This window comes from Sphaeramia orbicularis, chromosome 19, assembly GCF_902148855.1.
Source record: "Sphaeramia orbicularis chromosome 19, fSphaOr1.1, whole genome shotgun sequence".
Lineage (NCBI taxonomy): Eukaryota > Metazoa > Chordata > Actinopteri > Kurtiformes > Apogonidae > Sphaeramia > Sphaeramia orbicularis.
In genome coordinates, this window is record NC_043975.1 from 50,476,162 (window position 1) to 50,499,769 (window position 23,608).

General features: G+C 37.6%; 1 protein-coding gene across 2 annotated transcripts in view; it reads left to right on the forward strand.

Moving 5' to 3' along the window:
- Positions 1–23,608, forward strand: part of usp22 (ubiquitin specific peptidase 22) — a 70,637-nt gene that overhangs the window by 2,831 nt on the left and 44,198 nt on the right. Inside the window, exons 1-2 of one of the 2 annotated variants that reach the window (XM_030121450.1) lie at positions 14,218–14,681; positions 21,116–21,248. In XM_030121450.1, the coding sequence (XP_029977310.1) occupies positions 21,137–21,248 (112 nt within the window). In that variant the 5' untranslated portion in view covers positions 14,218–14,681; positions 21,116–21,136. Of the gene's footprint in view, positions 1–14,217; positions 14,682–21,115; positions 21,249–23,608 lie in introns of those variants that run through there. The other variant, XM_030121449.1, reaches the window with a different exon arrangement.

Below are 23,608 nucleotides of genomic sequence, written 5' to 3' on the forward strand. Positions count from 1 at the left end.
TCATGGAGTTACAAAGAAGTCCACTCAGCTGGACGGCATGCGTTAAATTTTTGAAGCGAGGACACATATATTCAAAACCCATCATCATAAAGTGATATACTGTGTGAAAACTATGAAATAAAAACATATTTAACAACAATAAAATACAACAACTAACAATATTAACAGTAAAGGGCATCAAACTTGAAAATAATACCATAACAACCTATAAATAATGACTCCAATTTTTCATCTTGGTTTAATGTAGAGAAAAAATTCATGACATTTTGCCTGTTAACCCTTTCATGCATAGTGGTCACTCCAGTGGACAGTTCTTCTCCAGCTGTTCTCTTGTATATTCATGGATTGTATTGTTTTAGTTCCATATCAGCCAACACAGTGGATCATCTCATACACTGACATTCACACCATTACTGTAACTTTACTGTTCTTGATAAACCTGATCTGCAGTAACATGTTTGAGTGTAAACCAATTGCTTGTTATTATTATTAGACTATAATTAAGACTATTTTTTTTCTCCTTTTTTTTGTGTATTATCTCCTTAAAGTGAGAAATAACTAGTATTAGAGTATGTTAAAATGACAAAACATCAGGGCCCGTATTCCTAAAGATTCTTAGTGCAGAGTTGCTCCTAGTGGCCAAATTCTAAGAAAATTCGTAGAATCATGATGTTTTCTTAGAATTTCCCCTAAAAATGAAGAGTAGATCCTAGTAAAGATAAACGCTATTCTTAAAGAATCCTAGCCCTTAAGAGAGGTCCTAAGTTGAGATCTGTTCAGAGCAGGAAGAGGACTTTTAAGGGGAAGAGGAGTTTCCTAAGCAGAGGACAAAATGGAAGAGACAAGAGGGAGATTCTGCACACACTGGATGACTGTGAATTCATTAAACGCTACAGATTGGATCGTGCAGGAATCATGTTTGTGGTTGATCTCATTAGAGATGCACTTACTTCTCCAACCCAACACCACAATGCAATACCACCTGAAATGAAAGTCATCACAACACTGAGGGATTTGGCCACAGGGAAAATGCAACAATGCAGCAGTGATGACCTGGGTCTGTCCCAACCCTCCATCAGCAGGGTCACAACCTCCTGAGGACGTTCAGCAATCACAGACACTGAGGAAAGCTGAGCCAGTTTACCCTCGTTAATACCAAACTGAGCTGAAATGTTGAAAGTTGAAAGTGCAAAAATTACCAGCATGCCAATTAATATGAGCAAATAAATAAAACTATCACTATGTGAATACTGTGCAAGTGGGCCTGAGTTTTTTCACACATTTTGTCGGATGATTTAAAAGTATAGCTTACTATTCATTGAACAGATATTTTCTTTTATGTGAAATATTATTTACAATTACACAGTCTTCATAAGATTAGATTCTATGATTAAGTTTATCGATTTGAGGGTCCATCCCTTGCCCATTATCACCAAAAGTATATTTTTTTCTAGCTTTTTGGATCAACCAATCACAGTTTTTGAAATTTTGACTCATACCTAGCAGCGGGGTCAACCACACCTCCTCACTAACATAGGAGTTTCTATCCATTCTTTGCTCAGAGTTCTCTGAGTGTGTTCTGGAATCACTCCTAAGCTCAGACTCCTTGCTAGGAATTTTTAGGTGAAGTTAGGAGCTGTGAGAGGATTCTCAGAATCTTTAGGAATATGGGCCCAGATTAACAGCATAAAAAAAAAAGAGTTTTCACACAGTATGTCAGTAAATACATGTTTTGTTGTCTGGTCCGGCATTGAAATGTGATTCAACAAAACTCATAATAAAGACAGTAGAATATCAAGGGGCGCTTCATTGAAGTTTCCCTTGGCAAAGCAAATTTGTGCAGTACAAAAAGGCAGCCAGACTACCATTCTGCTGTTAGCATGCTGGACAAGACAGGTTAAAAAAAAAAAAAAATTCCATAGTTTTCACACAGTATGTCAGTAAATACATGTTTCTTTGCTTCAAAAATGAAATGCATGGTGTCCAGCTGAGTGGACATTTTTGCAACTCCATGAAAAATAGGTTCATAACAAAATTTCAATGGCATTGTTTTTTTCATGCCTAAAGAGGAATAAAAACACTCAGGAAAAAAAAATCTTGATTAAGGTTCTTGTAACTCATGCATGAAAGGGTTAATGTGGAAAAAAATGACATGCCTATAAATAATAACACCAAATTTTTCTTCTTGATTTAGTGCGAAAAACATTCAATTCTGAAAATATTTACATTAACAAACTATCCTTTAGAAAAAAAGATCAATAGCCTAAACAAATATGAACAACCTGAAATATCAAATCAAATTTAAGTTCGATTTTAACTATATTTTGCCTGTTTTGTGCCTTTGTAGATCAGATCCGTGATGTAGGCTACATGTATAAATGATCAGTCGAGGCATAATATTGCTAAAATTGTTCTAATTTTTCTTAAGAAATGTCTTTTTTTCAGGTTATCCACATCTTTTTTGTTTGGAGAGTTTGTAAATTGGTCTTTCCATGAAACTGGGTTTATTTTGGTGCCTGGCACTTTTACAGCTTTTTAGACCCAATAACGAAAGAGAAATTTAGACGTATTTCCCTCCAGGATGTACCTAATGATGACCTCAGATAAATGCAAAAAAAGTTATACTCTTGCTATGAGCCATCCCAAAATTAATGAATTTTTAATAAAATATTCGGGCCAAAAATAAGACCAAAATTGGGACAGGAGAAGCTACCTAAGTGTCTGTATTTTATCTTGAAAACATGGCTTGAAATGGTCTTATATACCGTTATAAATAAAGGCACTGTGTTAAATTTGACGATTCTGGTGGTTTTTCTAATCCAGACATGCAGGTTTTTCATGAATTGAGGCACATTCCAGGTTTCGTGCGTAACCCATTGTGTCCACTCGCTTTATGGGCTGCACCTGCCCATTTAAATCAGTCGATCAAAGTTCATTTATATAGCACTTTACAACAACATGAAGAAGACCAAAATGCTTTACATCTAAAAGCATGATTAAATTATAAGATAGAAACAGTTTAGTCAAATTCCGTAAGTATGCATAAAACAATAGGACACAATGCGCTGTGATAAAAAAAGACCACACAAAACGCAAATAAATCGAGAGGGATTTTGCAACAGCGGTCATTTTTGTGAAACAGTATTTACTTTGATTCCTAAAATGTACCTGTGAGAGAATAAAAAGATATTCGAAAAAATAGTAGCACGTAATTTTCGTGTCTTTTTTATTGTGTTACATGCAGATTTTTATGTGTGTGTCAAATAAAAATGTGTTATATCTGAAAAATAGTTTCTCTTTTATGTCAGTAAATATTCAATTTTAAAATAGACCCAAAGTGCTTCTAAACTTGCTTCATATAATGGTCTACATCTTGTTAGAATTTTTAGCCCCTCTGCCCTGCTTTTCAGGATCGGTTTCATAGAAGCAACCAAATGTAAATATTTTCCTAATTTAATGTTATTTTTTGCAATAAAACAATTTGGAGTTGTCATTATTTTTTGGATATTATGCCATTATTTTACTGGTCCGGCCCACTTGAGATTAGGGATGTAACGATATGAAAAGTTCATATCACGGTTATTGTGACCAAAATTATCACGGTTATCATTATTATCGCGGTATTGTTGTAATGTGTTCAAAATGTTCAAAAACTACTTATACACACACTGAAATAATGTAACCAAGTTGTATTTTGAAAAAAAAACAAAAACCCAAAAACAAATAACACACACAATGTACTTTCTGTGGCAGAAACATTCAAATATTCACGTCAACATCAAACACACAAATGTGCATTAAAGATAGCACCTTATGGACGTAAGAGATATCTGCACCAGGGGTGGAAATTAATAAGATTTTATCAATATTAATGTTATTGTGGATTCTGTTTACCATCTTGGGGTCTTGTTCTCGAGTGAGGGAAGGATGGAGGGTGAGACTGACAGACGGATCGGTACAGCGTCTGCAGTGATGCAGTCGCTGTACCGGTTGGTTGTGGTAAAGAAGGAGCTGAGCAGAGGCGAAGCTCTCGATGTACCGGTCAGTCTACGCTCCTACCCTCACCTATGGTCATGAGCTTTGGGTCAGGACCGAAAGGACAAGATCCCAGATACAAGCGATCAAAATGAGTTTCCTCCGCAGGGTGGCTGGGCGCACCCTTAGGGATAGGGGGAGGAGCTCGGAGTAGAGCCGCTGCTCCTCCACATCGAGAGGGGCCAGCTGAGGTGGCTCGGGCATCTGTTTCGGATGCCTCCATTGGACTCCTCCCTGGGGAGGTGTTCCGGGCATGTTCCACTGGGAGGAGGCCTCGGGGAAGACCCAGGACACGTTGGAGAGACTATGTCTCTCGGCTGGCCAGGGAACGCCTCAAGGTCCCCCTGGAAGAGCTGGAGGAGGAGTCTGGGGAGAGGGAAGTCTGGGCGTCCCTGCTTAGACTGTTACCCCCGTGACCCGGCACCGGATAAGCGGTGGATAATGGATGGATTCTGTTTACCCATCCAATTCCTTATCAAGTCTCCTATCGATTCCTGAGTGTTTTTTTGAGTGGGAAAAAAAGGAGTTGGACAGGTCTCTCTCCTGGATGAGGATCTGAAGAAGTGCGCTTGAACGAACCGGGTCTGTGCGCTCGCTCGGACGGACCCGGGTCCGTGCGCACGTAATCGGACGGACTGGGTCCTTGCGGGAGCCCATTATCCCCGAACTGTGGAGCTCTGTCCATGCAGGTGCCTTCCACCATGTTTTCAGAGGTCAAACATTACAAACTGCATACGCACGCCTGGAGTGCCGCTGCTTGACCAGGAAACGAAGAGCATCACCGTGATTTTTAAAGTGCAGTAATCGAACACGGTTATCATAATAATTAGAATTTAAATGGTAGTACTAACTGTTGAAAATTTTGCTGCGGTTTATCATTATACCGGTAATCGTTACATCCCTACTTGAGATCAAATTGGGCTGAATGTGGCTCCTGAAAGATAAAGAGTTTGACACCCCTGCTCTGGATGCTACCACACTGCCCACATCAGGACCAGTGGGACACTTCTGGCTTGCATATGCTTCAAAGTAACCTAAATGTACACACTCTGAGGGCTCCCAGACACACTACCGAACATCTAAACAACCGAAACATGTTGCATGTTGCTGCATGATGACACGTTACGCAGTTTTAGCCCGCTTGGTCTAACTCAGGGGTGTTGAAGTAATTTTCTTTCATAGCCACATTCAGTCCAATATAACCTCAAGTGGGCCGGACCAGTGAAATAATAATGTAATAACCTATGAATAATGACAACTCCAAATTTTTCTCTTTATTTTAGTGCAAAAATTTTTACATTAAAATATGAAAATATTTACATTTACAAACTAGACAAAAAAGATCTGAATAACCTGAAAAAAGCTGAAATTTCTTAAACAAAAAAAGTGCAGTTTTAACAATATTATGTCTAAGCACATCATTTATACATGTGCATTGCGGATCAGATCTACAAAGGCACAAAACATTCAGTAACAGGAATCATATTGTTAAAATTGCACTTTTTTTTCTTCAGACATTTCAGGTTGTTCATATTTGTTCAAGTTATTCACATTTTTATTGTTAAAGGATAGTTTGTTAATGTAAATATTTTCATAATTTAATGGGGTTTTTTTGCACTAAAACTAAGAGAAAGCTATGGAGGTGTAATTATTTATAGGTTATTATGCTATTATTTTACTTGAGATCACATTGGGCAGAATGTAGCCCCTGAACTAAAACGAATTAAACATCCTTGCCTGATGTCTTCAGTGTAATTTTTACTCAGATTCATCCAGCGGGCCAGATTAGAACCTTTGATGAGCCAGTTTTGGCCCACGGGCCGCATGCTTGACACCCCTGGACTAATGTGAGCTTACATGAAAGCTCCAAACCACAGTGGGTTCCAGGGCTGATGTGGATCTGTTTGCACTGTGCATACACTGGCACCACTTCCACCACAACACTGCAGGACAGCACTACACACTGACATATCCTCACTTCATAGAACTAAATATGAACTATACAGCACCGAGGGATGTAATGATTACCGGTATAACGATAAACTGCGGTAAAAATTTCCGATGGTTAGTATTACCTTTTAAATTCTAATTATCATGATAACTGTGTTCAATTACCGCACTTGGAAAACTGGAAACCTTGATATGTAAATAGTCAAACAAGCTCCACTATGACTTGTCCAACTCCTTTTTTTTCCCCCCTCAAAAAACACTCAGGAATCAACAGGAGAATTGATAAGGAATTGGACTGGTAAACAGAATGGACAGTGGCATTGATATTGATCAAATCCTACCAATTCCCACTCCTAATGCAGATATCTGTGGCCATAAGGTGTCATCTTTAATGCACATTTGTATGTTTGATGTTTCCATGTTAATATTTGAATGTTTCTGCCACAGAAAGTACATTGTGCATGTTATTTTATTAGTTTTTTTCAAAATACAACTTGGTTATATTATTTTAGTGTGTGTATAAGTACTTTTTGAACATTTTGAGTATATTTCAACAGTACCGTGATAATAATGATAACTGTGATAATTGTGGTAACAATAACCGTGACATGAAATTTTCATACCATTACATCCCTAACAGCACCAAATCCTCTCCCGTCAACACTGTACCTGATTTCCCAGCATCCCTTTAGACCCTTTAGAAAACAGGATCATGTCTGCACTCATTCAACAAATGGTAAAGCAATAGTCTGTGTAGGAGGAAGGAGAACATCATGTATCTATAGTCCGCTTCTCTGTTGGAAAAACGTCTCTTTTACTGAGTCATGTTTCTGTTGGACGGTCGAATTCCTCCAGTATGGAGGAGATGCTTTCCTGTTATGCTCTGTGGGATGTCTATGACCTCCTTAAACCCAGAATTACTACCATAAGGCATACATATCGGCTGATATTTGCTTAGAGGTCTTATTTCTGTCTTTGTTCATATTAAATCAATCTCAGTGAATCCAAAGGAACTTTGTGTTGGTAAATGACAGTTGTTCAAATGGACAGGATTTCAGTTCTGTTCAACATGTTGATGCTCATATGAACTATGTTTTCAGCTCAAAAATGTCCAATTTCAGCACAATTAATATTTTCATGTCACAAATGGCCAAGTTCTATTTGAACTGAATTGAGCTGAAAAACAAATCTTCTCTTCTTTTGGATTCCCCAGTTTTTCTTCCCAGATTCTCTCCTCCATATCACATGTTTTATTTGTACAGGTTCAATCTGGAGTATGGTGCTGATCCATCCTGCTTCTGTTCCACCAATACATACATGAAGAATGGCACACAGCACTGTTTACATCAACACTTTTACAATAAGAAGCATTTTTAGACACAAAGAACAATTCTAGATTGTTCTTTCCTCTTTAGTCTGATGCTAAACTATCCAATAAATAATAGTGCTCCTAGTTTTTGCACAGGGATCATTAGTGTAAACGCTGACATGGCTGCAGAGCATCAGTATGATGGGATCCACAACAACCATGTCACATCCGTCCACTGACACATTTAGTGTTTTTGTGTCAGCTGGGATTGTTTCAGATCCACAATACCAACATTTATGAAGAAGAGCACAATTAGCAATAGGAAGTCTAGAAGTTTATTCCTAATAAAGTACTGGTACTGACCAGAGCATCATGGGTAATTCACGTCCGTCCACTGTCACGTCCGTCCACCAGCAAAAATTTTCACATCCACGTGCTATTCCAAATCCAATATTTATGAAAATAGAGCTTCCACTGTCAAAGAATATCAGTAGTCTGTGCACAAATGGATTAGCATTATTTACACACACTTCTATGACTTTAGGACAACTGTTTTGTTTTGTTTTTTTTTGACAAAAATGGACACTCATTTGACCCCCTAAGGACATTTTAGCCGATATGGTATGCATGTATTTTACAGGGGCTGTAATTGTCTCAGCTCATGCCCCCCATCCACCACCTCCCCCAGCCAGAGGAACAGAGGACTGCTGGTAGGAGGGCTCCCATCTCTGCATCCCAGCTTGGTGTTACTTTCCCTGTGCCACTACCTTCTTATTGATCCTGGCTCAGTTTTCTATTTCAATAAGAGCTTCTCGCTGGACACCCTCACATCATGCAGTCTGTTTATGAAGTCCTCACAGATGTATTCGATAGTTTTTTTTTTTGTTTTTTTTTAAATGGTCATATATATTTCTTCTGTTACAAATCATATTAAATCCAATCAGTAGAGGGAATTGATCTAAGGCTCTAAACCCTCTTGGATTAAAACTGTCAAGCAACTCGTGGCACCAGTACTCTTATATTAGAGGCCAAATTGTTGCACAACACAGGTAAAAAAAATTAAAAAAAAAAAAATCACCTTTTAAGAGAGAGAGATATGCCTCTATTAGTCTCACAAGGGGAAATTCCAGGTTTATAGCAGCAAACTACAAAAGCACACTAGAGCAAAATAAGTGCAAAATCAAAGATAAAAAAATGCATACGCTACACTTGCAGTGCACTTGCTGATCATACCACAGCTTGAATAGGGATACGGTTTATTTTCACATGTAATTTTGACTTTGTGTACCAAATGCATCAAGCCACCATAATAAGACTGAAGACTTTTTTAAATCGGTGTGTCGGTTCTGTCCATCCCCCTGTTCTCAGTCAGATGTTAATTTTTATCACCCTTTTTGTTTTCCTCAGTCCAGTTTCTCTTACACAACTTATGATCTTACAGCACTGTGCAAAAGTTCTGGTCCAAATAAAGACAATGAGAATATGTTCATTATAATCCTACAGTAAAAAAGTTCAAGGGGGCAGTTATTTCCCATAATGCCTTCTGTTTGGAAGGGAATATTCCATGAATTCCCCTATTACAGACACCTGCTCTGAATGCAGGCCATCTTTCCTTTTCAGTAGATCAGACAGATGATGTTGCATCAGGCTCCCAGTGTGATAATGTCCTCACTTACACTTCTAACCAGGCTCTTTCCAGCCCATTACCCCATCCCATTCCTCTCACATAACATCCTGCCGGCAGATGGCTCGTCACTGACACAGCAGCGCTCAGAGAAGTATCGCACAAGCAGAACTCAGGCTGTTGTCAGGGACAATGGGGCCGGACCCACCTCCTGTGGACACACTTCACCTGGGTCGTATTAGTCTTAGGTATGAAATAAAGATCATTCATCACCATAATAAAATGTGATAGTAACTGCACAATAAGAGCCGATCTGCGTTAAATAATAACACTGAATACTGTGATGACAGTATGACAGTGAACTAACCTTCAACAGTCAGTCCAGTAACAGTCACCGCTAAATAAATCTGACAGTTTTCAGGGGCTTCATCTGATCGACTAAATGCTGGGAATTCATTGCTCATGTTTGCATGTGAAATGATTTTTCTCTGCAGTCATTTGCAACATGTTTATCACAGATGTCCTTATCACAGCAACGATGAAAATGTGATTTGTCAGCCTAAACCCATTGTGCTTATGAGCCAGATCAAGTGAAAGTGAACATCAAAGACAAAAATTAAAGGGTCGCTTATCATTTATCAAATAGGCTAATTTTTTGGCTTACGGTCTCTACTTTATGGAACGCTTTACAAAATTTCAGTATCACTTGTAGAAAAAAAGATACAAAGATATAATCAATGTAAAATGAAACCTAAGGAGGACTAAAATGTGTCAGTAATATTTTCTCTTGCTTGCATAAGTGATATTTTAAGTCTGTTAATCTGTAGGAACTAATTACTCAACAGTACAAGAATATAGGAAGGTTATGTACAGTCAAATTATTTGTCAAATATGCTCTGCTATTAGCTGTATATAGCTTTCACTTTAGTTGTAATATGTATGTTAAATAAAAGTCTATTAGCATATTTGTTGCGTTTTAGTTCCAGTCAGTCTTTTATTGTGATACTGAACAAAGGGACAAACTGCTGCTTAATAAATGAAATGAAATGAAAACTGCTGTCCCCGTGTCACAACATATTTATGTTCATAAAACTTATCATTTAAACATTTTTATTCAATATTGATCACAATTGTAGTTTAACATCATAGCTAAAGCTCTATGTTTTATTTACTATTAATTTCTCATGAGAAAAGCATGTTTTGTACATTTGCGTAAAGTGAAAAAAAAAGATGTTCATTTTGAGTCTCTGTGTCACTCAGCAGTAATTTAAGTTTTTTTACCCCAAAATTTTATTTCTGTAAATTGTAACATGTCATGTGAAAGTACTTACTGAGACCTATTCATGCATGTATTTAACATGGAGATTAGTTATTTAGTTTTCAACACAGAGCTTATAGAACAGGGCTGTCAAACTCATTTTCTTTCAGGGACCACATTCAGCCCAATTTGATCTCCAGTGGGCCGGACCAGTAAAATAATAGCATAACAGCCTATAAATAATGACAACTCCAAATTTTTAAGTGCAAAAAATAACATTAAATGATGAAACTATTTCTATCCAAAACAAAAAAGATGTGAATAAGTGGAAAAAACTGAAATTTCTGAAGAAAAATTAGTACAATTTTATCAATATTATGCTTCAACTTATGATTTCTACATGTGCATTACAGATCAGATGTACAAAGACACTAAGCAGGCAGAATAGTGTTAAAATTGCACTTATTTTTCTTTAGACATTCCAGGTTGTTCATATTTGTTCAGGTTATTGACATTTTTTTGTTAAAGGATATCAGAATTTAATGTTCTTTGCAATAAATCAAAGAGAAAAAATTGGTGTTGCCATTATTTACAGGCATAATGTCATTATTTTTTTTCACATTAAACCAAGAAGAACATTTGGAGTCATTAGTGGTTATTATGCTGTTATTTTTGACTTTGATGCTCTTGACTGTTAATATCTTCAGGGTAATTTTTGCATTTTGCACTTTGTAAATTCATCTCGTGGGGCAGATTAGAACCTTTGGCGGGCTGGTTTTGGCCCCTAGGCCCCATGTTTGACACCTGTGTTATAGAACATGAAATGTGTCCCCGTACCACCGCTTGATCTGGCCCTTCACTGGGGCTGTAAGGAAATATCGGTTCTGCAGTATATCGCGATATTTCATTTCACAATACTGTATCGATATTAAAAAGTACTGTATCGATATTTTTAGGTATTTATTCAAATGCAGATATTGTGGAGGTTGAATTTTGTTTTTCTTTTTTGCTTATATTTTATTTATTATTATTAACACTCTTTTATTAAATAATGCTAGTTCTTTTGTTGGGATTGAACTAAAATACCATTCTGTTGTTAGTTGTGAACTAATAGAATATAAACATTTGAACAGGATCTTAAACTGGAATGTCTGTAAAACTGAATTTCAGTTTTTAAACACAGGAACATTTTGTGATATAACATTAGGTCCTGTTGGGATCCAAGGTTATTATCGTTAACGAAAACTAACGAAATGACGAAAACAACAATTGTAAAAACATTTTCGTTAACTGAAATAAATAAAAACTATAATTAAAAGAAATAAATGCTAAGTAACTGAAACTGTATTGTGTGTTTACAAAATGAACTAAAACGGATAAAAATTATGGATAAAATTCCCTTCGTTTTTATCTTTGTCAATGTCGGATTGATGTAAAATCGATTTATTTCCCTCAAGCAATTTTAGCTGCTGGCACCAAATGATATTTAAGGGTCCGTCACTTGTGTTCACTTGTGGTTTCCAGTCGTCTTCTGGTCCCCACTCTACCTGGAAACATGGAGACTAAAGTTGGGAGAAAGCAGCAGAGTCCTGTCTGGGATTTATTTGAATACAACGACAGAGAAGAAGAGAAAAGAGACCACTGAACTACAACTAAGCATTTAGAAAATAACAAAAACTAGTAAACCTGCTCTAAAAATGAATTAAAACTAAATGAATTAGAGAAAAAAAAGTCAAAACTAAATAAAACTAAACTAGAATGAAAAATCCAAAACTATTAGAACCTTGTTGTAATCAAATAAAAATGTGTTTAGTATTTGTGCAGATTTCTGGTGTAATTCAGTTCTTGAAGGAAATAATAATTTAAAAAAAACAGATACAAACAAAAAATTGCTTTTTGAACAGTATCATGATATATCGTGATATATCGTATAGTGATCCTAGTATTGTGATTTGTATGGTATCACCAGATTCTTGCCGATACACAGCCCTACCCTTCACCTGGGTGATGTTAGCCTTGCGTATGGAAGAAAGATCATTCATCACCATAATAAAATGTGATACTAACTGCACAATAAGAGCTGATCTGCGTTGTATAATAACATTGAATACTGTGATGACAGTATGACGGTGAACTAACCTTCAACAGTCAGTCAAGTAACAGTCACCACTAAATTAATCTGACAGTTTTCAGGGGCTTCATCTGATCGACTAAATGCTGTGATTCATTGCCCCTCTATGCACGTAAAATGACTTTTTCTGCAGTCATCTGCAGTGTGTTTATCACAGATGTCCTTATCACAGCAGCGTTGAAAATGTGATTTATCAGCCTAAACCCGTTCTCCTCATATGGGTCTGGTCTACACTGGTGTTGCAGATTGAAGTGCCTGGAGGCTTTATATTTTCAGTTTCACTGGACTCTGCACCACAGAGGATGTTAACACAGACAGACATAAATTCCTACAAGAATACAAGACCTCATGGAGCTGAGAAATACACACACACACACACACACACACACACACACACACTGTAACACTGACAGTCAGAAAAATGAGTGAGGAGACATTGTTGCATATTGATGCCTTTTCATAATTCATGTGCTGTCTAAGCACTTATTCATGGAAGAGGATGTGTGACTGGAATAACAATCAGTAGGATTTCTTTTTTCTGTTTTCTGTACAATGTCTAGGCTGGCATGCACATCCTAAAATAATCAGCTACAGAGGTCATTTACTCTGGACATGTTTTTTTTTAAATAACAATTGAAGATGGGTACATGGTCATTTATTCATATTCTTTACCATGATGAGGTTTAAAATGACCATGTGAACAGAACATTTGGAGCCATTCTAACAAAGGGTTGGACACTGATGGTACTTTTACCTTTAACAAAGAAACCTTCATTATAACTGTATAAATAGTATTTTTAATGGGGCTGGGTATCATGGCCAATTTCCATAATCAATTTGATTTCGATTCATAAGGTTCTGAATTGATTTATCACGATTCGATTTGATCCAGTATTGATTCGATTCAGTATTAATTGATTGATTCAGATTAATTTAGTGATACCAAAGTACAATTTTGAGTTGTAACCTGATTATTTGACTACTGCAGTCATGCAACACATCAATATTGGGATCAACATTGATATTAGAAAGGAAATAAGTGTGACATTTCAGCAGGAAGTAGATGAATCTGATCTGAAATAATGAACTGAACAAAAACATGTCCATGTTTCTACAGTGGCTCAGAACGGACTTCTCCATTATGTTTATTCTGTTTTATGGCTGGTGGCTCCTACTCACTTTGGGGGGGGGGTCCGTGATTGGAGCGGGAGTGGGGTTGCACTTGTGATTGGTGGTGGTGGTGGTGGTGGTGGGTAGCATAGCGGTCGGACATTGTGGCTTTACTCTTCCTCTAACTCCATCCTCAGCCATAGGTGATCGTATGGATCCAAGTTATTATTCCAAGAATGACTAGCTTCCGCGACTTGCCTCAGAGAACCTCCAGGTGGCCAGTTCCTTCACACTGTGGGTTCGAGTTTGAGGCTGGAGTTTTCCCCACCCTTCTTCTGCGTTTTTTCCGTGCCAGAGCCGTTGCGAGCGAGACCAAGACTTCTAGAAGTCTTCTCCAGGGGTTCACAAAATGGAGCCGGTCACGCTTCCATGTACTCCCGGTCCTGCTCTGAAAATCGATCTCATCCACTATTAATCGATTGCGCAAAATTAAAACAAAATCGATCTAAGATCAATTAAATCGATTTTTTTACTCAGCCCTAATTTTTAAGTCAGTCATTTTGTCAACAAATCATTTCAGCATTAGCTACCAGTCTGACTTTGTTCTCTAAACTACAACAGTTGTGGCCCAGGAAAGACTAAACAACAGCCCAAAAACTAGTCACTGAGTTAATATTGTATCCATGAAAGTCAAAGAAAGAAAGAAAGCTATCCTATAGACAGACGTAACTTAACGTTCTCAACATACTCATATTAGTGCCATCAGTGACCTCCCTCTCCACCTAGCCAAACAACATTTTACTGAAGTCTAAGGGCAGCCTTCTCATATGGGTTAACTTTGGCCATTTTTGACCATTTTTTATTAAACCAGTTCATGGTCAACTCCCTAAATCCCATACCTATCAAGAAGCCTTTTCTTTTTCTGTTCTTCATCATTATACATTCATGAAATGTATGGGTTTTGGGACCTGTGGGCGCTTAAAAATGTATAGACCAAAACAAGAAAAATCCCCCATGGCCGTGTCTATTTGTCAACATTTGAGAGGGGGCTAAAAGATTTAACTTGATCATTCTATTCCACAAACATGCTTGTAGACCAGCCAACTTGAGTAAAACACACATGTTCGTACCACTACCCACTAGTACCACTAACTAACTAATACCACTGTATTTTCTTGCCCTGTTCCTTAGATCTCTTCCATGATGCATACTTACATCTCTTGCAAGTGCCTGTTAATTAGATTCTTGGTTGCAAGGACATTTGGTAAACACTATTTCCCTAAATTTGATATTGAAATCAACCTGTTGCAGGAGTATAAAATTAGCATTTAAATTTCAGCTGCTATCGTCTTTGGTCTTCTTCTTTTGACTTTGTCGTCACCTCTATGTCTTCCACCTTTTGTCTTTTCTTATTTCCCCCACTCTCTTCTTCTCGGTGTCATTCATTCCTCCTCACCTGCTCATATTCATTCTGCCTCATTGACATTCCTGCCTCTCATCTACATTCTTTTGAACTGTTTCTCGCTGCCTTCCATCCACAGTCCTGCCTCCCTCCCTCTTTTTATCAAACAGAATGTATACGAAGCACAATTAATAATTCATAGTCATGTGCTGCAATGTTGGTTTCCCTTTAGATTACACATATTTTACATGATGGCCATAGGCTCTTTTTACCAGAACAAAAACAGATGAAACAACCAGCATTTGCTCAAATATATCCTACTACTATAATTCTTTTTTTTTTTTTTTTAGCCCATCTACCTGTTGAAAATCAGTACAAAGGAATGAATTTACAGTTGGACACTAGACTGTACTAGACACTGAGTAGAAATAGATGAATGTGGATCTTTTTCTTTCTTTTTTTTTAATTCTCTTTTTATTGAAAGAAGTTAGGTTTTTTACAAACACTGAAAAAATTTTACCGACTCTAAATATCTGTAGACCTTGACTCTAATAGCGGCTGACAAGTGACATTAGGCTTCTCAGCTGGACTTCAACTCAACAGATTTTCAGAGAAAATGCTACACTAAGGGTGTTTTCACACAACGTACCTGAGTCTGTATCCGGGTACGTTTGACCCTAAAGTCTGCTTAACCCTTTCATGCATGAATTATGAGAACCTTAAGATTTTTTTTTTTTCCTGAGTGTTGTTATTCCTCTTTAGGCATTAGAAAAAACAATACAATTGAAAAAAAAATGTATGAACTTATTTTTCACGGAGTTGCAAAAATGTCCACTCAGCTGGACACCATGCATTTAATTTTTGAAGCAAAGAAACATGTATTTACTGATATATTATGTGAAAACTATGTAATAAAAACATGTTTAATGCAGCTAATCTGATGTTTTCTTACAATTTAACATACTCTAATACTAGTTGTTAAGCCTGTAACGGTACACAAAATTTTCGGTTCGGTACGTTTTCGGTTTTCAAAGCCACGGTTCGTTTTTTTTTTTTTCCCGGTTCAGTACGGGAAGCAAAAAAAACCCTCAAAATGTCTCTTATTGCATTTATGAATTTTTAACATTTTTTCCCCCAGTTTTTGGAGACAATAGAATATAGAAAAACAGGAATAATATAATTCTGCTGCTATAAATCAAATAGAAAATAAAATAAATTATTGATATTACTAAATGTATTTTAAACATTAGTATTGCACTTTTCCCTGAAAGGTAGTTTCGAACAAACAAGAAAAATCTAATCCCAGTTCTGTCAGTTCACATTCTGCAGAAAAATAACAAAAAAATTCCACATGAAGTGCAACATTAACAAGAGGGTAAACTGGTATTCTGTTGAAACAAACTGAAGAGAAACACTGACAACACAATGAACCACATTACTTATTTTAGGACAGAGAACAAACTGTTTAGGACACTGTGTGTATTTGTGTGTGCCTGTGTGCATGGGGGATTTTTTTTTTTTGTTTTGTTTTTTTGTTCTGTCGGAACCGGGAGGTAGGGGGTGTGCAGTTATATACCTGGGGGTGCGGTCCATAACCAACGTAACGAACGCTGTCGTGAAACGAAAGTGAAACTTTACATACTTTCAACGTTCTATTTATTCCTCTGTTATACAGCGTACGAGACAGACACACAGACAGACAGACAGACAGACAGAGCTAGTGTCAGTGTTTTAGAACTACCGTAGTTCCTAGGGGCCAAACACCGTCCGTCTTATCTCCGTCTCTTTCCCTCGTTGTCTTTCACCTGAACCTGAACTGATCCAAACTGGACTGGACTGATGGTGGAGGGTCTGCAGTCTGTTCCTTCCAGGTTCACATCATATTTGTTGTTTTTTTTAACCTTATATCAGCTGCTGTTTCATATTTTGGGTCAATGTGTGCGTCCTTCCATATGTCCGTGTGAAACTTGCGTGGATTTAAAGTTCCGCATTGAACGACGTCTTTCGTTCCTTTTTCTTTTTCTCATCATACTGTGCTGTTTGGGTACAGCTGTGTACCGAACCGAACAGGTGTGTACCGAAACGGTTCAGTTCGTACGTGTACCGTTACAGGCCTACTAGTTATCACTCACTTCATGGAGATATTATGCAAAAAAAACCACCTTTTTGTTAAAAAAAACCTATTAATTACAGTCTAATAACAATATCAAGCAATTTTTTGCACTTAAACATATCACTGCAGATTAGATGTATGAAGAACAGAAAATTTACAATAACGGTATGAATTGCAGTGTAAAGGATGTTGCATAAGCGTCCACAGTGTTGGCTGATATGGAACTAAAACAACAAAATCCATGAATATACAAGAGAACAGCTGTAGAAGAGCTGTCCACTGGAGTGACCACTGTGCATGAAAGGGTTAATTTTATCAACGTAAATGCAAACATTCTTTGCTCGAGTACCGTACCCGAGTCCTGTTGAGAAGGTAGTCTTGGGTACAGACTGCGTGGACTCCAGTATGGTATGTTGCCATGTGAAAGCGATCCATGGCCGACGCCGGAAGTGACCTAATCACCATGAGACCGTATATGACGCTCCTGTTGTCTCCGCACCACTCGGTGATATATCAGGGACAACAAAGGTTATTCCTCTTCACTTTGCCTCAAACAGGCTAACAGATAGACAAGTATTGCCGCCATTGTAGACAAATGAACAGAACAGTTGCTCGGTTGATGACATAAGGGTTTGTCTTCTTCTGACTTTCACGTTTGTTGAATAGCGACAGAGTTCCTTCCACACTGCCACCTACTGTTTTGGCTCTGTAACACCCACTCATACTCTGGTACAGGCCACGGTACGTGCTTTTGAACACAACATCTGCGGGACAGGTGTAAACGTATCCAAGTACGGTATGGACTCGGGCACGCAGTGTGAAAATGCCCCAAGCAACTTTAAAAACGCATATTTAAAAATTTGCTAGAATTGTCATGACATGTACTCAGACGCTCCAAACAGCTTGTCAGACACACAATATACTATTGTTCTGGACTTTACAAACCCTTTTAAGTGACCTTTTTACATCTTCACTGAACTCTACATGTCTGTCTAATATTAAGTTTTGCGAGCATAATGAAACCCAACTGCAGTTTATCAGTTGTGCTGGAGAGTTTGTCACATTCTTTTCAACTTCCCTATAACCTATAAGCACATTGGATAAAAAAAGAAGTGGAAGCAGGTACAGTTACGTCATTCTTTGGCTGTGGAACAGTAGTTAAGGGAGTGTAAGAGGTCTTGGCTGAGTACATGCTAAATGCTAGCCTGCTGAATAGATAGAACGGTAAACTTCATTTGTGTGAGTCATTTGTGGGTCTGATTAGCAGGTAGTCTATCAACCACAGCTGCAGTCAAACTGTCTGTCAGGAAAAATATTGTTTATTCAATAAACAGAAGCTGTAAATATGGCAGAGTCAACAACAGTACACCTCAGCTCAACATCAGCTTTAAAATTCTAATGGAGCAATAAGGTGGACCGTCAGAGACCAGGAGCATCTGCATAAATAACTATTGTGACATTTTCAGCCCAACTGCTGCTACAATGGAGAAGGATGAATGTTAAAACTCTCATTGGCTAAAATTTACTTAGAGGGTCAAATGAGTGTCCATTTTTGTCAAAAAACAGTTGTCCTACAGTCATAGAAGTGTGTGTAAATAATGCTAATCCATTTGTGCACAGACTACTGATATTCTCTGACAGTGGAAGCTCTATTTTCATAAATATTGGATTTGGAATAGCACGTAGATGTGAAAACTTTTGCTGGTGGACAGACGTGACATTACCCATGATGCTCTGGTCAGTACCAGTACTTTATTAGGAATAAACTTCTAGACTTCCTATTGTTAATTGTGCTCTTCTTCATAAATGTTGGTATTGTGGATCTAAAACAATCCCAGCTGACACAAAAACACTAAATGTGTCAGTGGACGGATGTGACATGGTTGTTGTGGATCCCATCATACTGATGCTCTGCAGCCATGTCAGCGTTTACACTAATGATCCCTGTGCAAAAACTAGGAGCACTATTATTTATTGGATAGTTTAGCATCAGACTAAAGAGGAAAGAACAATCTAGAATTGTTCTTTGTGTCTAAAAATGCTTCTTATTGTAAAAGTGTTGATGTAAACAGTGCTGTGTGCCATTCTTCATGTATGTATTGGTGGAACAGAAGCAGGATGGATCAGCACCATACTCCAGATTGAACCTGTACAAATAAAACATGTGATATGGAGGAGAGAATCTGGGAAGAAAAACTGGGGAATCCAAAAGAAGAGAAGATTTGTTTCTCAGCTCAATTTAGTTCAAATAGAACTTGTCCATTTGTGACATGAAAATATAGCATTAATTGTGCTGAAATGGTTCATTTTGGAGCTGAAAACATAGTTCATATGAGCATCAACATGTTGAACAGAACTGAAATCCTGTCCATTTGAACAACTGTCATTTACCAACACAAAGTTCCTTTGGATTCACTGAGATTGATTTAATATGAACACAGACAGAAATAAGACCTCTAAGCACATTTTAGCCGTCATATATTCTAAAATGTTGTATTAAGGTTTTCTCTTCAAGCAAGAATACCTTTATTTGACTCATATCTGTCGTCAGTTCATCATGATGGAACCAATTTGAAACACTAACATTTTCAGAGGTGTCCCACCAGTTTGGCTCAGTGTCTCATCACAGCAGGGCACCTGAACTTCAGTGAAGGTGGAATAGTATCTGATTACATCTGAGGGTCCTGGCTCTCATGCACTAGAAACTCAGAGAAAACTGTTTCAAGTTGATACCGTCAGTGGAAAAACAGCTTTAGATTCTCCAGTATTCAATTACTATTATTAAAAGTGTGTTGACTTCAGACTAGGGATACCAATTAGTGATTAATTCATTAATCATTAGTTAGTTGATTAACGATTAATTGATAAGTGGTGATTTTCCTGTGAATCTGAATTTCTCTTTCAATGGGGCCTATAAGAATAAAGACTAAGTACTGTTTATATACTTGATGAAAAAAGCATGTCATATTCCTTAATGACTGATTTATTGTACCATTAGGGATACAGTACAGGCAATGACATTTATGTAGCATAAATTAATTCTGCAGAGAAATAAAATAAAATAAATGGATCTGAGACATGATACTAACTGGCAGCATTAGAATAGAATTGAATGGGAGCTAGGGTGTGTTGGTCCACAGTATAAACCTGGTCATGTATCACCAGTCTGTCTGTATATATCGTTATCGTCATATCATAATTACCTAAGTCACACACAAATGGACAAAAGTGTGTGGACAAGTTGAATTCAGGTGTTTCTTTTCTAACGGGTCTGGGTTACAAAACAATAATGACAAATGTCATAATATAGTTTTATATTGGGATAAATATCATATTGATTGTTAATATTGATGTTTATATGTCAAATCAGCATGAACAGGACAACTTTTGTCGTTTATGTAGTTTATAAACATTAATATTTCCTTAAAGTTTAATGGGAGATTTTTCTTCTTCAGTGAGATGTGAAGAAAGTAGATGGTTAGTTGTGGTAGAAAATTATTATTTACAGTCAGAGCATGAAAAATATTTTAGAAATGTAGAGGTAGAACATTTAAAATCATAGTCATGGTGGATAAAAAAAAAAAGAAAAATAGGACCAATGGTCCTGTATCTTACCGGCCAAATGAAAAGCTTTGGGAAATGTATCCAGATCCATTTATTCTCACCCAGTTCTGTGTATTTATTCTATTACAGAAATAGCCCATGCTTTGGTCATATTCCAATCAGATCTGTGAAAAATTCAAATTCCAACTTCATATCATTGATACTGATTTATTGGATCAATCCACTTCCTATCTGTTATAATGGGGAAATTTTTCAAAGTCGCACCAAATCCAGAATCAGATCTGGATTCAAATAATTTCACTAACTTTTGTTGACATCATCATAAAGAAGCTGTATACCAAGTTTGAGAGAAGTAAAATTCTTCTCTGATGCATTTGGAAGCAAAATTAATTTAAACTAAACTAACCAATGCAGTGATATTTATCCCAAAGTAAAACTATATTGTGATATTTGTCATTATTGTTTTGTATCCCGGACCCGTTAGAAAAGAAACACCTGAATTCAACAGGTCCACATACTTTTGTCCATAGAGTGGATGACTTAGACAGTTACGTTATGAGGATAACGGTATGTTTTCCTCGTTTGTCCCTGTGCTCTTATCAGTGTCCCTGTCTTCCAGGCCAAGTCCTGTGTCTGCCACATGTGCGGCGCCCACCTCAACAGACTCCACTCCTGCCTCTACTGCGTCTTCTTCGCCTGCTTTGCCAAAAAACACATCCACGAACATGCCAAGAGCAAAAGGCATAACCTTGGTATGACAAGCACACACACACACACACACACACACACACACACACACACACACACACTCAGTCACTCACACGCTTTGTCTGCATCCACAGGTGCAGAAGCAGCAGATGTGTTTTTGAGGGCTTTGGGGGAGGTCTGTTCTGTTTTGTATCCACACCTACAATTAGCCTCTTTGGCTTAAATGACTTGACACTCTACTCACCCCCCCCCCACACACACACACACACACACACACACACTATAGGCAGTAATGTGTCTTCTTCCAAAACAAAGGCTGCTGAAATGGCTAATTATACAGCTGAGTGACTAATGAAGATGCAGACTAGTGTGATAGCATAAAGCACTGACAACTTATAAACACTTGAGTGTGTATATGTGTATTTAAGATGTTAATTTTCTGTTTTTCACTAGCATGGCTGCTGTGATGCATTTAATCAAGCTAAATAAACGGGAGAGACAGAGAGGGTTATTATGCAATGTAGTGCAACATAATTGCAACAGGGCTTGGCCTCGAGGGGGATCTGAACGTCACCTGTGTACTTATCACCCTGTAGCCCATTAGACTGAATATATGCATTTGTGAACTTAGTCATGGTTAGGGGGTCACATTTAAAATAAACCACATTTACAAGCCTGAATTAGAAAAACGATGGTTTGGAAAAGGCAAACTAAAAAAGAATGAAGTGATATTTACATTTGCCTTGACTTGGACTTCATTGTAGATAGTAGGAATGCAAAAAGCTGCATCCATTAAAGGTCTGATCCGTTAAGAACAAAGATCACCTGAGGATCAGTGATTGTATCTAGGTCAAGGTCAAGGTTACTTTATTTATACCCGTAGGTCGATTTGTTTTGCAGTCTAGGTGATTGCCTTGGCTTTACAACAACACATACATTGAACATGCAAGACAGGCACTTGATCACGCTCACAGACAGGACAAAAAGTGCTCAGTGTTCCACCATTCATCGGTATAGCAGCATGGATAAGTAAAAGAATAAAATAAATAAGATCAAATAAATAAAAACAAGATGCAATAAAACACAATAAAAACCAGAAAAGATAAAAACAATCCAGGATAAAAACCAGGATAAGATCATAAAATTTAAAAATTTAAAAATTTGAAGTCACAATAATAATAAATGATAATAAATAGAGCAAAGAAATGGAATAAATAACTAAATAAGTTAGTAAAGTGCAATGTCACTATTTGTTATTGAGCTCAGTGACAGCGACAGGAACAACTGTTTTTATAAACGCTGTGTCCTGCACCTGGGACTAAGAACCTCTGTCCAGAGGAAAGGAGCTGAACTTCACCTGGTAAAGGATGGGAGTCATTGTTCAGAACTGATGCATCCATCCTCTGCACCTGTTTAGTGGACAGGGAGGCGGGACAAGACAGGGACTCACCAACCAGGCGACTGGACCATCTGACTATTTGATTCAGTGAGTTTCTCTGCAACTGAGGTCTGACCGAACCACGCCACCAGACAAAAAGATAAAACAGATTCAATAAAGGAACGATAAAACAAAGTTAAAATGGTTCAGTCAATGTGGAAGTCTCTCACTTGCTGCCGGTCGCTGCGTGTGCATGCGCCCTCCCTCCCATGTATGTGAACATTATAGAAATATTTATAAAACATGTCTGTCAGACAATGAGCCTGTTTACATCCACACTAATACTCTGATCATTATCTGATTTCTGGAGTTATAAGGTAATTATTGATCATGTAAACAGTTTAATCTGATCTGTTTTTGTCAGATAACGGCGGTAATCTGATTATAATAAATCAGATTGACACACCTTGATTTGTCCCCAACACTCCGTTGTCTTCCTGCATGTGAACAGGTTAATTTGATTTATTTAATTCTGTTACATCTGAACATGTGGAAAAACTATTAAATAGGGGTGTAACGATGCACTTGTTTGTCCCAAACCATTTCGTTTCAGGGCCTTTGATACAATGCGGAGGTGTACTGAACAAATCCATGTAGCCTATATAAAGAACGCAAACACTCTGGTAACAGTGTGGCTGCAAGCAGAACCCATGTGCAGGGTTTCCTCTATTTACATTCAGCAGCAGCAAATTCCCAGCACCGCTGCAAAAAAACCCCAAAACATGACAACAGAGAGTATAACAGAGGCACAGAAGCCAGGTCAGACATCTGAAGTAGGTTAAGTTTCACTTGCGGTTTTCAGTATGTTGCAGCTTTGTGGCACATAAGAGTCCACAGGTTCCTTTACAGCAAAAAGGTTTTTATGTTTTAACTCAAGTTGGCAAAATCAAGTGAACCAGCTCCTCTTCTCCTTCACCATGCCTCTGCTGTGTTATCGTGAGGTCACGTTCACAGCACCTCAGGGAA